The sequence below is a fragment of the Pteropus alecto genome, unplaced genomic scaffold (genome assembly GCF_000325575.1).
Source record: "Pteropus alecto unplaced genomic scaffold, ASM32557v1 scaffold81, whole genome shotgun sequence".
In the NCBI taxonomy this organism is placed as follows: domain Eukaryota; kingdom Metazoa; phylum Chordata; class Mammalia; order Chiroptera; family Pteropodidae; genus Pteropus; species Pteropus alecto.
The window spans coordinates 5,362,087-5,380,477 of NW_006433378.1; the positions used below are offsets into that span (position 1 = coordinate 5,362,087).

General features: G+C 32.5%; 1 protein-coding gene across 1 annotated transcript in view; it reads right to left on the minus strand.

Moving 5' to 3' along the window:
- Nucleotides 1-18,391, minus strand: part of RSRC1 (arginine and serine rich coiled-coil 1) — a 369,031-nt gene that overhangs the window by 195,434 nt on the left and 155,206 nt on the right. Inside the window, exon 5 of the mRNA XM_025044223.1 lies at nucleotides 8,652-8,688. Within this exon, the coding sequence (XP_024899991.1) occupies nucleotides 8,652-8,688 (37 nt within the window). The remainder of the gene's footprint in view (nucleotides 1-8,651; nucleotides 8,689-18,391) is intronic.

Below are 18,391 nucleotides of genomic sequence, written 5' to 3' on the forward strand. Positions count from 1 at the left end.
TTATTAACAAATAAAAAGTGCAATTTAAACTATCATACATGGTATGATTCTATTTTTATTTTAAAAAAGCTAAGTAATATATGTATATGTATGTCTGGGACTAGAGAAAGGCACATAAAAATAGGTATTAAACTATTAACACCAGATGATGACAGATAGAAGATATATTCATTTTTTATATATATCAGTTTTTGACCTATTACAATGAACATCTATTACTTTATAACTTTTAAAAGTATGTAATGATATTTTTTAAATTAAGAGGATGTGAGTAAAGGATAAAATTTTCTCACAGCTCACAGTGAGTATATTAGAATTGAGATATTGTTTTTAGCAATCTGAAGTTATTTACATACCTGGAACAGTTAAGGTTTTTTTTCCCTATCGCTATAATAATGATGACACACTTGTAGGAAATTGTATGCTTCTATAAATTTTCACACGCTGTTTAAACACCCTATGAATAGGAGACAATGGAAGTGAAACAGAGAGGTTGTGCGTATTGCCGGAAGTCACACAGTAAAATCATGTTCTCCTGACTCGTGCTGTGCTCTTCTTAAAATAAATAGTATGTGTATGTTAAAATTAAATACAGATGCTATGATTCTGGGGCAAACAGTAATGAGTGTGGCCAAAGATACCATTGTGGCAAAGGCATTCTCCATCTTAACTGCTAATACTTTGGAGAAATAGAAAGAAACCCTGTTACATCTGCTGCTAGTTCTCTCTCTGCAGTTACAGACATTAGATGCTGAGAAAGCCATGTAATAACTACCATGTGTCTGTGGGATTCCCTGCAATGAAGCATAACCTACAGTGTCCTGAACAATAATACAAAAAATATATAAGAATACATTATTCAATTACTCTGGTAGTTTCAAGAAGGTTTGTCCTTCAGACTAATAAGTAATGGGGAATGGGGGTTATTTAATACATTTAGAATATTTAGTTTTACTTTATAAAGCTTTAATAAGCATATGTGCATAACAGTCAGAAAATAAACTTTATCTAAAATAAAGATAAATTTGAAACTACTGGTAGTGTCATGAAAATTACGTGATATCTTGTCATTTGTTTTTTTAAAGCTAATTGGCTCTACCATTTGCTTCTAAGATCACTATGTCTTAAAAATGCAACAGACAGACCTTTCTTTGGAAGAGAGGGAATGGAGGGAGACAGAAAAGGGGCCCACATTCATGCTGTTTGGATAACTGGATAATTATTAATGATTCATTGCAGAAGCAATTTTTAATAAATTTATAACTGATCAAAAGGTATCAGAAATGGATCACTGAGTTTCTAACTGGAATGTGAACCAGTCCCCAGGCTTACGACCTGCAAATGGTCCAAGAAATCATGACAGCAATATGACATTAACATTCAATCCACATTAAAGGTATTTTAATTTTCACATATTCATAGGACACACTTGTTTGTTAAAAGAAAAGAAAGATTTATGAAACCGAGCTTCCAGAAAGAAGAGAAATTTCATGTTGTTTTATCTAAGGATCACAGTTTGAGAAAAGTGTCTGTTTTAATATGCACATTTACTCTAAACCTCAAATATATATTGGCTTAGATGAGAAAAATAAATTAAAATGTTGGGAGGAGATGGATCTGTTATGTTGAAGTCAAATAGTATATGAGGTAATGAACATTTTTCTTCAGTGTTTTATAAACATATAGAATATATGAATAACATCAGTGCATTCTGAAATAATTATATCCTCAAACTCGTTTGGACAAATGTCAAAAACATTTTTTTCTGAACATAGTGGAGAGATAGTAAAATAAAACAAGGCATTTAAAAATGCAACAGATGAAAGATGAAAGTCTTTAGAATAGGTTTGTAACCTCTCTTTGCATTTTATATAGTTTATGTTGTATGTTAACTGAATCCACAAAAGTATGACAATAATACATTAACTGTGTTTATGCTCATGTTAAATAAAATGATTAGTCTGTAAACTGGAATATAGCACTTTTATTTGTAAGTTCTATGCAAAACAACCTAAAACAAAGAGGAAAGGGCTTTTATTAAAACCTGTAGTGTTATTGATGAGTATGTAATAGCAATGGGCCTGCCTACATTTCTGGCAAGCAGCAACTATATTCTACTAACCACTGATGGGCTAAACAAGCTATTAATGACAGTTGCTTTTCAACACTTAAAATGGTTAGACTGTGTTGCCTGACCACAAGGACAAGTAGGTCATCACTCTCAAATGTTATACAATATAAGAAACATAAATGAGACCTCTGTGGGGAGTAAAAACCCACAGGTACGGCTCCAGAGTTCTTTTGCTATTCAACTATTAATAGAAAGCAAATCCCACTTAAAGTTGTAAACACTTATAATTCTTTTCACTAAAAGATTTATTGTCAATTATTTAACTTTACACCTAAAGCTGAGCAAAGTATTAGCCCTGGAACTCAGTTTCACCCCATAAATATACAACTTAACATCTAGAAACAAAATGAAGAAAAAAATGTCCTTTTGTTACTCTTACAGAGTAAGACAATGGACATTTTGCCCCTGTGTAAATCTGTGGAGTGTCCATCTCTCTGGGTTTATGAACGCCCAACCAAACATTCACAGGTTGCAGAATCATACTCAACCTGCATATGGGAGAAACATCTAGATTTTTATCAGAAGCAGAAGGCACTGTTCATTGGACACATGTCTTTCAAGGCAATGCCTTTCAATGTACTTTTCTTCCTGGTGGTGGCTGGACCAGTAGCATTGGCCTTGCTTAGGAGCTTGCTAAATGCAGAATCTCAAGGCTTACCACAGACCCAAAGAATCAGAACCTGTGTTTAAACAATAACCCCAGACAACTCAAATGCACATTAAAGACAGTGAAGCACTGACCTAGATCACGATGCCCCATACCCATCCCACCTCCAATTATTTGACTTTCAGAAAAGAGAATGAGGGAGGCTTTGGAGACATCAGACTGATCAGGATAATTCCCATCATTCCCCACCAAAGGGGGCATGGCACAGCAGTCCCTTCAGGCCAGAAACAATCCGCAGAACTATTCTGACCTTTATATAGTTCATATAGTTCATATAGTTCAATAGTTCAACCTAATATATTCTAATCGCGATCCCTCTCCCAACAGGAAACGATATAGCATTGTTTGTATAGTTTGCCAATAAAATGAAAGTAAAAGTTGTAATTAAATGGCAAGGTTCTATCTCCTGTATGTTTTCATAATTGTAAAAATAAAAATGCATGTTAATATCACCAAACTTCTTTGACTGTACTAAAAAATCTAAAGAGTAAACATTATAATCCTCATTCAGGATTCATGTTTGATAAGCACTTCTACTCCGTGCATCATCCAGAATTTTAAAACATAAGATGGGGACTGGAGTGCAGCTTCGGGGAGGAAAGTCTTGCAGTTTTGAGAGACTACAGGGATCATTCAGCTCTTTATTTGGACATTGCAGTAGGAGCAAGAGGGAGGAGAACCAATGAAGAAGGCAGCTTTTCCCTTCTTCCTGCATTCTTTCCCAGAATTGATTCTGCCTGAGACTCTGAATCTAAGGTAATCTAATTTGTTATTGGCTTTCTCCTCCTACATGAAAAACAAAACAAAACCAACAAATAAATAAATAAATGAATGAATGAATGAATGAATGAATAAATAAATAAATAAATAAAACCTAAGATGGTAGAAAAATATGGAGTCAGCTCCCTTTGACATAACAGAGAAGAACTTACAGTCTCTTTTCTACACTTTTAGAGCATCATCAATAAAAAAAAATTCAGGAGCAACCTTGCCACTTAATAACCATCTACTTCTACTCCTTAGACTATTTTGTGTTAACAGACATATATACTGGGGTCCTAGCTAAAGGTCTTTAATTTGTATATGATTCTTCAGCAGATAAAAAGCATTATTTCCTTAAGTTCATTATAAAATCTAAGCACAACATTATAAGCAGTGTTTTCACTTGTTTTCTCTAAGTCTTAAATAAATATGGGTACTGAGCTCTTTAAGAGGTTTGATTTGCTGGTGATTCCTACAGGATTTCCACAGCAGGACTCCTTAGGATTCAAGGTCTGTTCGACATTGATTTACACCATTTTCCATTAGGAAATTTCTCTTTTGAGGTAAAACTTTTCACAGACCCCCTCCCCTACTCTGATAGCAGTTGTAATTTTAATACATAACTGGAAACACAAACAAAAATCATCCCCCAGAAAAACAAAGTACTACAACACTAAAATGCCAAAATAGTGAACACAGGCCTCAGATTAGTGTTTACTACAGCACCAGCTAAAGGGAAGAAACTTGAAAGTGAGTGGAACCAGAAATGGCAGCCTCAGGAAGCATTGCTTCTGGGAGAAAATCAGATAAATAGAATACTTGGCAATGACAAGGAAGAAGAAAGAAGAAACAAACAGCTAAAGAGAAATGAGACATGCCAGCCCTTTCTTTCTGCCTCCCCCACCGTCATCCATTAAAGAAACTGCACTTCACTGTACTGTAGAAGAAGACGCCCTTGAGCTAGGAACCCTGTCTACAAAATGTCTAGGAGTTAAGGGAGGGAGGGAGGGAAGGAAAGAAAGAGGGAAAGGAAGAGGGAAAGGAAGAGGGAAACAGAAGGGAGGGAGGGAGGGAAAGCCAAAAAATCAAACCACTCCCATATAAAGCCGCTATAAGTAAACAGAAAATGCAAACCAAAACATTTCAATAGATAAAAATTCATTCTCCTGAACCAATCACAAAGTACAAGACTCATTTGGAAAAACAACAACAACAACAAAACCCTAAAATCAGATATTCAAAAAGTAAAAACAAATGGAAGAAAAATATTTCAGAAATGAAGAATTGAAAGGCATCTCATGTCTTCTGCCAGCATCTATAAAAGTGTGGCAGGCATGTAAGTAGGCTACAATCTCATATCTTTAATAAAGAAAACACAGCAAAATACAGAAAGAAAAGTAGTAAGTATAATGATATAGTAATTATGGAATGATTTCCAGGATATAATGTTACATGAAAAAAAAGCAAAATACAAAAACGTTTATGCAATATGTGACTTTTAATAAGAGGAAACAGGAATACATACATGCATATAAGCTTAATTTTACAGAAAGTCTAGGAGTAAAATTACACGTGTGTGTGTGTGTGTATGTGCGTGTGTGTATAAAACATGACTAAGCAAATGGGTAAATGCATTGGTGTTGTTAGGAGTTAGGGTTCTTACTTTGAATAAAGGGAAATACAAATATGAAATGGGGGAGGACAAGAAAGAATTCTGTGCTTTGGACTTAAATTGGAGGTATAATTATGACTCATAATTTCTTTAAAATAGCTAATTAACCTATCTATCTATTTATCTAATCTAAGACTGAAATGTCATAGAAGTGATGAAACCTCAGAGACAAAGAGCACATCACATACATAGACCTTGACTTCTAAATACTATTTTCTTCTAAAATGAAATGTGGTAATTTGAAGAAATGGCTGATTCTGGGATTAGGACAGGGAAGATATAAGAAGAGCCTGGAACATCTAGTTATGCCATAATGTCAGGACACACTTAAAAAAGAAAAAAAGATGGGGTATGTTGAAAGGACCCAGAAGTTGCCTTGAAAGGATATTCTTTAGATAAGTCTTTGAAAACTTGAGCATCAAAAGGATATTCTTTAGATGAGTCTGGGAAAACTTGAGCATCAAATTAATAAGGAAAGTAATTAATAATAACCTATTTAGTAAAATAAAAATCCATGAGTCCTTTCTCAAAATAAACAGATAAATAAGAAAGAAGGGTAGGCTCTTCCTTACAGTAGAACACTGGCTGCTAAATATGGGGTGACTGAAAGAGTTGGAAAATCTCCATTTTGCAATTATCATGTAAGAAGCATCAGTGGATAACAGGGCACAGGCTCTGTCTAGAACTTTAAACAAACATAGGCTTTATGGGTAGTAGACGTGTTTGTGAAAAGAAAAATAAAATGGTACTGGGCAGTATGTTATAAAAATTTAAGCTAAGAATGACATGCTAGACACTTCCCCTAGAAAAGCTGGCAACATAGAAAGAAAGGATAGAACAAAAGCGAATCAAGGGTTTGAGGTATTATGACAAATAAATGAAATCGAGACTTGAGGAGGTTCCAGGGGAACATAGACCATCTATGTCACTCTTTCTTCTCTACATCCACACTTGCTTTCTCCTTTCTAGGGTTACACATAACTATACACCAAGAAGAGCCCATAAACAGAGTACAAAGACAGTGCCGCTACATATGTATCCTTTTGGCAAGTGTAACATGTTGCACATGTCATTTTCTGCAACTTATTTAAATTTATACTGGCTTTACCCTCTCTTAGAACAATGCTAATTCTCTATGATAATGCAAATAAATTCGAAAAGATGAAGGCTACATGAAGAAGAAATTATTCCAAATGAGAATACTCTTCTCATTTAACTTTATTCCGTATATTTAAAAAAAGCAATCTGTTGGAAGCTATACTTCTAATTGTATTTGGCTACATAACCAATTCAAAGAAGGGTTATCTGTGCTAGATGACAAGGGCCCTAAGTATCTTCTCAGTCGGAAAGTAGAAAGACACAAACCTATGAGCCCACAGCTGCTAAACATATAGGTTTCATTAATGCTCGACCAATAAATTCTTGAGTTTACTTCCTTCTTAGGGAGTTATGAAGAATATCACTGACTGTCTGAATGTTATTAGTGCACAAAGCAATATGTATGTATGTATATATATATGTGTGTGTGATTTTGTTATATATTTATATAGTTATATTATTGTTAATAGTTCACAATCAGTGAGTCAATCTGGCAATGACAAGTTACAGAGTCTTTTGAACAACTTAGATAAAGTACATTAAAATCATCTACTTCCCACTATTTGTTTTACTTATCCAGGCTCTCTCATTCCTAAAATGCATTATCTTTGAAATATATTTGTTGTATATGTATGATCCAGATGAAATATAATTTACGTTTAAGAACATAAAAGTATAATTAACAAACAACTACTCCTGATTTTAATTAGTGGCTATGTTTCATCAAAGATTTTTTAATATTTAGTAGAACTCTTTCTTCAGATGAAATATTATTTTAAAAATTTAAAACTATACAAAATAACTAAAACTGGAACTACGCTGGTCAAAGTGGGCACTGGAAGTCTGCAGTGCTACCTGCTTTGGGGAGCCTTCCTGGCAGCCCAAGGCACAGTCAGAACCACTGCTACATAAGATTATGAATAGAGTATAAATAATAAAACAGTCACTGGAAATAAGTTCATACTAGTAAGTATAAAAAAATATAAAATTTAAACTAAAAAAAAAATCTAACTAGTATTTACAGAGGAACATGAACCAAAGAGATATAAAGTCTTTCTAATTCATAATAACTTACAAGAGAAGTATAAAAGACAGCTCATTTCAGCACTCTGGTAGGTGTTCTTCCTTGTTATAAATCTCCAATTGATACTGGAACTTGATGTCTTAGATTAACATTTTTGTTCTGATGTACATATGTCCTAAATATATGTGTCATTATGAAGTGACAAATATAGATTCAGGAATTAATTTTTAATAATAAGAACAAAATGTTATTTATTTACTTCTTATCTGGACAAATATATAGTTCAAATTTTCTAACAAGGTTATTGTATCTCGCTTTTTAATAATTATTTATAATTTTTAGAATTTTTTTTAACGATTAGGTTTCCTCAGTTTCCTTTTGAAAGGAAAACCAAAAATCCCTTCCAATTCTAAAACTAATGTAAGTCAAAATGAAGATGCCTCTTGCTACTGTTTGCTTTTGTGGGAAAACAAAAGCACATTAATAGTTAACAAAGCTACAATATGATATACGAATGAGGTCTCGCATTTAAAAAGTACTTGGATTGTATTTACAAAAGAATCTCTCTCATTAATTATTCAACATTTGGATTTGACCAGAAACCAGAGCATGACTTTATAATGCTCTGTTTAAATGAACTATTTAATGTTATAATGAACACTCAATGTGGTAAGCTAATGAATTTTGGGCCTGTTACAATACAACAGTTTCTTCCAATTTTTTGATCAATGAACAGATTTTAATAAGTCAGTCTGAATTTCACTGCTGCTCTAAAACTGTTTACTTAAACCTGAAATTTTGCATCTCAGTTTTATATTCTAAACTGAATATAGTTTAAACCAATGCATTATTCATAATGCAAAGACATTAGGAAAAACAAAGCTGTGCATTTCTTTCAAAGCCGTTAAATTGCTAAAACACACCATATTTATGCATGCAATATTTGATTGTGTTTTTCTTAAAACGCAAGCTTGTTTTTGTCAGATCAAGATATGCCAAAAATTCTACACCAAACATTTTTGTTTATAATTAAAGCAATCATCAATCCAAGGATTGTCATCCATTTTATTTCATCTCTACATCAAAAAAAAAAAAAAGTAATTTAAAAAAATTTAAATTCCCTTGAAATGATAAGATAAGTGAAAATGTAAGTGCCTTCACATAATAACAGTAAGCTGACCCTTTGGGAAATGGTTGACTTTCTCAATACAAGGTATTCAAAGCTCATTCAAAAGTGTTCATTTAGAATGCAGATATCAAAGATGATGCAAATGTTCAAGAGAAAATTAGAACTTACCAGATGTTCTAATCCAGCTTTGATGTTTCCAGATTCCCTAAAATAGAAGAATAAAAGTTCTAAATAGTTGCTAAACCCTTGTCTGCTATGATTTGTTTACCTAAAAACTGTTTTATAAACCCTTAGAATGTTTTCATATATCTTTACTAATGCTCATATAACAATGTAAAGACAAAACAATTTCCATCAAATGGGAAGATATCATTTATTTATGTATCTAATAGTATTACCACTTAATTGGTATTCCACTGACAGAAAGAATGTTTCAGATTTCTCAAAGTCAGTTCACAACAAAAAGAAGGCAAATATATTATTATTTCACTATTCACATATGTTTATTTCATATTAGCTTTTTAATTAGTTTATTTTTTTCCAACATTTATTATGAAAATATTCAAACACACAAATTCTACCCACCATCTAGGTTCTATAACTGACATTTTACTATATTTGCTTTATCAAATACCTATCCATCAATGGTCACATTTTTATATAAAGAATATGCACATAAAGAATATGTTTGTGAGTTCATAGCTAAATAACTAAATTTTAACAAATTTTACCTGACATTAATTTTAATAACTTAGGGCACAGTATAAATCAGGACCTAAGACTGTTGTAATATTAAAAAAATATATATCACCAAAGAAAACACAAATATCAAATATCACTATATATTTTAGGTATTTAATTTCTTGCTCTTCACTGTAGGCAGAACACTGCTGATAGAACTAAAAATATTAACTATGCAAGGAGTAAAGATAAATATACATTTGGTGAAATGAGACAAATATTTGGATTTTTTAATCCTGATTTCATTCTATACTAATTTACTAGTGACAAATGGACTTTGACTTTTATTACTCTGACCAAGTAGTGTTTAAAATTTCATCATAAATACCAAGCTTTATTTAACATAGAAATTATACTTCTACCACATTACAGAAAATAATTATGAAAAGCCAACAATCAACAACAGTATTGCAGTCATGATATTTAATCTTTTCCCCATACCTCTTTATTTCTCTGAAAAGGTCTCCAATTTATTTCTTTTCCCTCAATTTCTGTCTTCAATAGTCTTTGCCAAAAACATGCTTATCTGTTTCTTTTGTCTTGCTATACAATCTTTCCAAATTTCCCTATTTTTTTCCCCCTAAAAATCCACTGCTTGAACTAAACTCTTGGCTTCCAACCTTTGCTCTTACTGCCCAGACTGGCATACTGGGAATAAATTCCAATGTCTAATGATTAGCAAAGCACTCATCTTTAGCCATTGTCTTCTCTACTCACTGCTTCTGGCAATCTTAGCAATACTATGTATTCAACATTTAAAAATTTAAGGATTTCTGAAACTCGTTCTCTGGATGCAGTCCTAATGACAAATGATAGGAATAAATTGTAACAAGAGAAAGCTAATAGCTACATAAATAATTATTTTTAACTTTATTATTACAGAATTAATGCATTTATTGGAGCTGGAAGTCAAATGGATCACAAGAACATTCTCATATGGACATTTGTGAATTTAAAATCTAAACAAAAAGAATAATGTATATAGTGAATCACCTGACAGTGCAATGTGTGTGTGTGTGTGTGTGTATACTACAATGAAATTAAGTCTATCGCTGATTCCCAGTTCTCAATCACTGATATTAGCTCTGTCCTTCTAAAGATATTTTATTCGTGTGTGTGTATGTGTGTATTTTTCTTGTTTGTTTGTTTGTTTATTTTTAAAATCCAAACAGAAGCATACCACACACACTGTTTTGTACCTTCACTTAGTAATCTACCTTGGGAATTTGGGCTATATATTACAAAGCCACTTCATTTTCCCCCATGGCTACAATGTCACATAATGGTTCTTATTAGAAAATGATAATGCAATATAAAAGAACAAAAATGTTCAGATTCAAAATAAAAGTCCATATAATTTATTATCTGAAACCACTGGGGCTAGACATGCTTCATTAGAGTATTTTAGTATAAGTTATATGTACTGTATGTCATATGACACTGACAGCAAGGCCTGAAGCAGCATCTCATCATCATGCACATTAAGAAATTTGAAAGAAACATATGGATGTCCCCACAAAGTGGGATGAACAAGAGCTATAAGGACATTTTGGAATCAAGGATAAGAAACTGTTCTTTAAAACGAAAGAAAGAAGAAAGAAAAGGTTGGCGAGCTACTGCTTTGCTATATTTCCAAGTGATTCTTTAAATTAAATGATATTTAAGAAATATGCCTTTAGAACTATATGCCTGAAAGAAAGCTAGGCGTAATTCTTGATACACACCCTTTCCTTCACTACCAAATGTAAACAAACGTACTCAACCACCAGGTCTTGGTCTCCAATATCCTTAATTCATTTAGATTTAACCACTTTTTCCTATCTTCACAGCTATTACCTTATATGAGGCCTTTTCTTTTCTCTCCCACTAATATGGGAGATTACTGGCCTCATCTTTTTTCTCCCAGATTACTATAAAGCCTTTAAATGGGTAACAATGGCTCCTGCCTTACCCCACGTCAATTCATTCTCCATAATACAGAAAGATCTTTCTAAAATGTAAGCTTAACCATGTCAATTCCTTTCTTAAAATCCATAATAACCTACCACATTCCAGTTTACTCATTTCTTCCTTCTGTTATTTTTCCAAAGCTACATCACATGGAAAGAGACAGTAACAGCCATAACAAATACTAACTTGGCTTCACAAACTTACTTGCTCTACCAGAAATGCTCCTTTTCTCCCAGCTTATAACCCTCCTCAACTATCTTAAACAAACAAACGAACAAACAAACAACCCTTCAAGACTCAGTCTAAACTATATCTTCACTGAAGAAACCTTCCTTCCTCACAAATGAAGTAGTGAACTCTTCCCATGTGTTCATATAACAGAATTTATTACACTTTATTAGAAATACCTATTTACTTGCCCACTGACATCACTAAAATGAAAACTTCTCAAGGATATGTACTGCATCTTTAAAATTTTTATAATCCAGCACCCAATACAGTGCTTGAATCAAAGTATGAATTCAATTAATAAGGGTCTGACATCTAACCATCATGACAGTGGTGGAGAGTCGGTGGCAACCAGCTCAGGTCTCTGAGCGGTCCTACCTGGCCCCACTCCTACCTGGCCCCACACAAAGAACAAAGCAATTGCAACAGTGAGTGGTTGTTTGGGACAGTAGTATTAGGAGCTATGTGTATGTGTTTGGTGGGTGGTTGTTTTGCTTTGTTTCATTTTGTATTGTTTTTGATGGAGTAGGAAGACATGATGGCAAAAGTGGCTAAGGCCAAAGTAGAACACTAGATGCTTTGTACTCCAGTTTTTAAATTAACCTGGAGGAGCACCAGCCAGAGCCTAGACTTTTACCCCTCTCCTTAGATTAAAGTTACTAGCCAAGGCAGCTAAATATTGCAGGAAGTAAAAGTGAAGCCCACACGGAAAATTTTAAGACCTCTGAAGTATGTAAGCACAAGATTGGAAAAAACAACAAACAGAGCAACTTCATCCAGAGAAAACAGAATAGACTGAGCAAGGATATAATATAAGCATTAATAACATCTTCAAAGGGAAGATTTTTTGAAATTAAATATAAAAAAAGTTATAAAAAAGAATCAATATGAGATAGTGGGTATTAAAAATACAATAGTTTGAAATAAAGAACTCAGAGAATGAATTGAAAGCACAATAGCTATAGACGGAGAATGAATTAGTGAGCTGGAACACTGGGTGGAAGAACTCTCCGGGAAGGCACAGGAAAGGGGTGAAGAAACAGAACAAACAAGGAATAAAATTAGGAACAGGAGTAGAAGTGAGACCATCCATGTAATGGGAATCCTAGAAGGAAGGCAAAGTCAAAATAGAAGAAAAGAAATATTTGGAGAAATAATGACAAAAATTTCCTGGATATAGGAATATTCAAATCTTACATTGAAAGTGCACATAGAGCAGTGAACAGGATAGTTAAGGAAAAATCCACAGCAAAACATAATATAAGGATAATTAAGACTATTATAGATCAAGATAAAAGCCTAAAAGCTTCCAGAAAAAAAATGCATACCCCTCTATAGAGGAAGAATAACACTGACATCAGACTTTTCAATACTAATTCTGGATAATAAAGTATTAACTTCCAAGATAAAGTGTTAAAAGGACTGTGAACCTAGAACTTATACACAGCTAATAAACTTATTTAAATTGAAAGAAAAAGAAATTTTAGCATACAAAGTCTCAGGAAATTCACCACACAAAGACATTATTTGAAAGAATTTCTGGGGAACATAATGTAGTAAGAAGAGAAATAAATTCAGGAAGAAGTGACAAGATGAAGCAAGTAAAGCCTGGCATAGAACATAGTAAATACTGTAATCTAAGCAATCAATGACAGAAAAGAAAATTAAAGAAAATTCACCCATAACAATCTGAAATTACAATGCCAGAGAAAATTCTCAGATTGGGGAAGAAACAAAATCCAGCAATGTGTCATTTATGAGACACATAAAACAAAAAAGTTCAAAAAGGTTTCCAAAAAAGAGATGGTAAAAGATGTAACAAGGCAAACATGAACCAAAAGAAAGCTGGGGTGGCAATTTTGATGACAATATATTTAAGCCACTTCCACCCTCCCTCCACCCCAAAATATATACATATATATATGCATATATATATGTGTGTGTATATATATGAAGATGAACTTTCTATTCTAATGAAAGATACAATAGACTAAGAAATTTTCATTTATATCTAGGTTTGCATACTTATACAGCTTAATATGTATCATTGGGACATCAGATTTTCAACAAATTCTCCATGAAAGTCAGTTTTCTTTAATTCTATTTTGGGCAGAAAGGCAAGAAAGGGTGGTCATCTCGAAACAGATGCTTTATCTGTAAAGCATCATGAGTATAGAAACACTACAGAAGACAGCATGATGTATAATCTTGGTTGTAGAAGCAGAATACCTACACTCAAATTTAAGCTCTACTACAAAATAGTTGCATGAGCTTAGGTAATAATCCAACTTCTCTAAAGCTCAGATTTTTTACCTATGATATAAAGATGTGTTAACACTTGCTTTACTTAATATATAAGGTTGTGGTGAAAAAATAAGCAAGATAACGAATATGAAGGTACTCTATAAATTGCAATGTGCTATAGAAATATGTTATAATGATATTTAAATATAAAAGTCTTAAAAGTGGTTCCAAAAGTCTTAATGAATTTTTGAAAAGAGAGAGGCAAGATCCAAGACACTGAGAGAAGGATTTTGCAACAAATGGTCCTCTTTAAAGGCCTGTCCTCTTTAGTGGTCTGTCTCTTGGGTTGTCCCTGTCATGACTTCATCAATATTTGTGCAACTCCTGTTGCCCTGTGCTGAAAGCAGACTTAATTCAATTATAGGTCTCAAAACTGATAAAATGGTCCTGAAGTGGAAAATGGGAAGAGATTATTGGCAAATGAATAAAGATTTGTATCGAACTAACACACAGGAGTACAGCAGGTCTTTTTTTAATCATTCCCTGTCTTAAATCTTCTGGGAACCATGAGTTTCCCTTCCCCTCATGCAGCACATCGATTTCTGAATTAGACTGCAATATTAAATAATTAATATACTTGCCATGATTGATGTTTTGCATTAGTTGAATATTAGGTTATCAATCAAAATCCACTTGGTTTAATGTAATAATATTGAAAAAGTGTCACGGGCTGTTCATCCAATTTGTAGTTGAGGCAGCACAGATAGTAATGTTGGCATAACACAAGGCTCTAAAGCAGGAAATGTGGTAGCTAAACATGTATGAGGCAGACATTTTGAAACTAACTGGGACAAGGCTGAGGTTGTCCTAAATAAACCTTGTGGCACCTGTCAGTTTCAATGTTAGGACTCCTTCCAGCAGTAAGACACTATGCATCAATCATATCATGACGGGCAAGAAAAAAATTAAAATCAAATTTCTAATTTACTTTTGCGGCAAACAGATTTCATTATTTTGCCAAAGGAAGCATGCTATAAATTTATAAATTGTTGCTATGATAAAGCTTATATCACAGTAAGAAATTACGAAACAAAGATTTTTTTAGATCTAATCTTACTAGGAAAGGATCAACTTTTTAAAAAAATATAACAACATTATAGAGAGATGATCATTCAGGTTTTAAAATTGTCTACGGGAACCAGGCCAAGAAGCCACAATTAATAATAGCATTTATATTGAAAAAAGCCTATTACCTCTGATAGTGGCATTCTCCTTTATCCTCAATATTTTGCATCTATACTCGTCAAAATATTAGCTTAGAAAAAAAATGTTTTGATTACTTGCTTCACTCAGTAAAAGTACATAATTTTTCTCATCAGTTCCTATTATATCAATCCAAAATCTATTATGGATTTACTTATAAAAGAAATATTTTAACACAAGTTAAATAAACAAAAGACATCCAAAAGAAAAGTGACTGTTCTGAGTAGAGAGCAGAAAAGTAACAAAATATAAACCAAAACCATTTCATAGAGCCAACCATAAATCCAGTGAATGTTTAGTTATAAAATACTCAGAACCATAATGAAAGCAACTCACTGATGTAGCATTAAAGTATCATGGACCAAATCTTTAAGAAATAAAAGATTAAATATATTTATAATCAGTAATGTATATGTATTATTCCACATAAAATGTGTGCATATGCGGTATTTATGAAAAACAGCAACTCCTATACAAGTAAAAAAAATTTTACAGGTTTTTTCTTGTCATGAACTAATCATATTATTCAGTTTTAAAAGATTACTGTGCTGTAGTTTTCTACAGCTGTAGAGATAAGATTACAGTTAATTTGTATTTTCTCTTTCATAAAGCAAAAATCTACATGAGTTGAGTATTTTTTTACACAATAGCAGTCAAGGTTTTTAAAAGCCTGAGTTATACATTTAAAAAAATATCGACATCTCCCTCTCAATAATTGATAAATTTTTACATGTATAAGATCTTTTCTGTTAAGTATAAAACATTATTAATGCAAATTTTTGGTAGCATATAAATCTAAGAAAAACCTGAGTTCAAATTCCAATTCTATTACTTACTAAATAACTCTGTCAAGTTATATATCTTCTGTAATTTTTCCATTCTTAAATTCAAGTCAAGGATTATCAAGATAATCAGCACACACATATATAGGACACTCAATAAATACTGATTCAATATGACAGACTAATAATAATGGACCAAATGACTGTATTACACTTTCAAATTTAAGAAATATCTTCATAGACATTAGCTTTTTAACCACCTTAAAATCCGTTTCGACTATAATACCCATAAACGAATTTCAGTCTATTTTTCAAATAACAAGTACATATAAAGAGCTTGGCCCAATTGCTAGCATCCAATAAAAATAACCATGTATATCCTGAAATGAGCACCTTCTCATATTCTGATCTCTAAAAGAATGTACGATAATAAAGTATGTTGAAAAAAGAAGGAAAAAATAATATCTCAATTGTTGTTTTTGTTTGTTTGTTTGTTTGTTTGTTTTTAATTTTAACCCCAAAAAGAAAAATACAGAATATTAGCACTAAGTTCCTAAAAGATATTTCTGGAATTCTCAATTTCAACGTATCAGGTTTGGTTTGATACTCAGCATTTTTCTCCTGATTAGAGAATATCTTGCAAATTAGTGGCTCTAAATGTATATTCTTATGTTACCACAGGAAAGAATGACAGTTTTCAGATGTTTGTATTTTACAAGTAGTTTTTGATCTATTTGCAACAAATTCTACTCTAGAACTTTAAAGTCATTTGCGTAGACAGGTGTACCATGATTATTTAATTTTACATGTGCTATTCTCTTTTAAGATTCTTTAGTTATTTTTACAAATATTAGTAAGCACCTACAATCAGGACAAGTTATTAAACATATTAAATAGAGGAGGATGTGACACACACTGAGCTTATTCCAATGAGAGGCTGAAGACTTAAGTTGCTATGTACCAGGTAAGCCATTTACAGTCATTCAGGTAAGCAGGTTCTAGAGTTCACATAAAGGGTCTGTGAAGGAAACGAAAGATTTCAATATTTTTGAAGTTGTGCTCTAGATAACAGTCTCAGATGAAGGAACACTAAAAGAATTCATCATCAGTAGATCTGATCTAAAAGAACACAATGGAAATTATACCAGAAAGTGACTTGGAACATCAAAAATGAAGAGCAACAGAAATATATTTATTAAGCACCCTTTGTACCTGGCTCCATGATAAATTCAGAATGGATAATAAAAACAATAACAATTAGAAAACAAACACACACCATCAAAAAGTACAAGTATTAAGATATGGTATCGATGCCTTAGATGTTTAAAAAGTATTATCAAACCAAGACTAATGCATGAAATAATTAATGCCCAGGCAAGGAAAATGCATGTGAACATGCTATTTATCGGCTATTTCCCACATGCAGGACTAACATTCCTAATCAATGACAATCCTGTTTCCCACTGAGGCCAGCTGCAGCTCAAGAGTCTTAACACTGTGCTCTAAGGAGTCACTGCCAGTCATGTGGAGTTAGCAGGTGAGATGCAACCCATTCACCACCAATCCCTTCAATCCATGGTCTTGACCTAGTTCAAGAGAAGTTCAGAAGAGGAAATTGCCATATGTGTCAGAGTGGTTGAGAAATATTTCAAAGAAGAGGGTAATTTCAGCTGCATCCTGAAGGATTGATTACATTTGAGCAGAGTGAGTAAGTAGAAAAGAAGAGGCAGGAAGAGTGAGCTCAAAGGTCCCACATGACCTGATAGAGGTCAAGTAAGGAGAGTAGCCCGCCCAGAATAGATGCATTAAAAGGTCATATTACTTTTAGTCTTTAATTTTAAATAATTTTTATTATGTAAGGTTTCAGGGCCATCATGTTCAATTGTGCATGTTGTTCATTATGGGAAGAAAAAAAAGAAAAAGAAAGGAAAACCTATTAGGGCACTGGAAGATAAAAGCTATATGCCCAACCAAGCAGTGCATCCTGGTGTGGAACTGCATCCACAGTGACATCTTTTCCTAGTATTCACAAAGGTGCTGTATGGACTAGCAGTGACCCTGCAAATAATAAATGCTTATCGTAGAAAATTTCAAAATTACATCTGGTTCTAATAAAGAAGAAATAAAAATCACCTGAAATTCTACCAGCCAAAGATAATACCTCAACATGTTTTAGTTTTTTCCTCCAGTCTTATGCACACAGAGAAATACACTTATTTTTTCTTACAAAAATGGGATTACTGTTGATTTCTGTCATGTAACCTAAACTTTTTCACTATGTAAACAGTTTCTCAAGTGTCAATAAATATATTTACATATAATGTTTTTACTGTTTATATACTATTCTGCTCAAAGATGTACAATAAGTTAACGTATCCATTATTGTTGGACATTTGTATTGTTTATTATTCTAAATGAATCTGGAGTATAAAAAAAGAATAATTGATCACTGATTTAAGAATCATTTACAAATTTATTTAATAAGATTTATAAAGTTTATTTCACTTGAAAGATTGAGGTTAAACAATTTTAAAAGGAGAAATAAGCCAATATATTTCATGTTCAGTAAGTAAGCCTAAATAATTAAATTTATATATTTATTATATTTATATAAATATAAATTTGTATTTAAATATAATTAAAGTATCATTATAGTAAGTTCCATTTAAATACAAATAAAAACAAATTTATACATTCAAG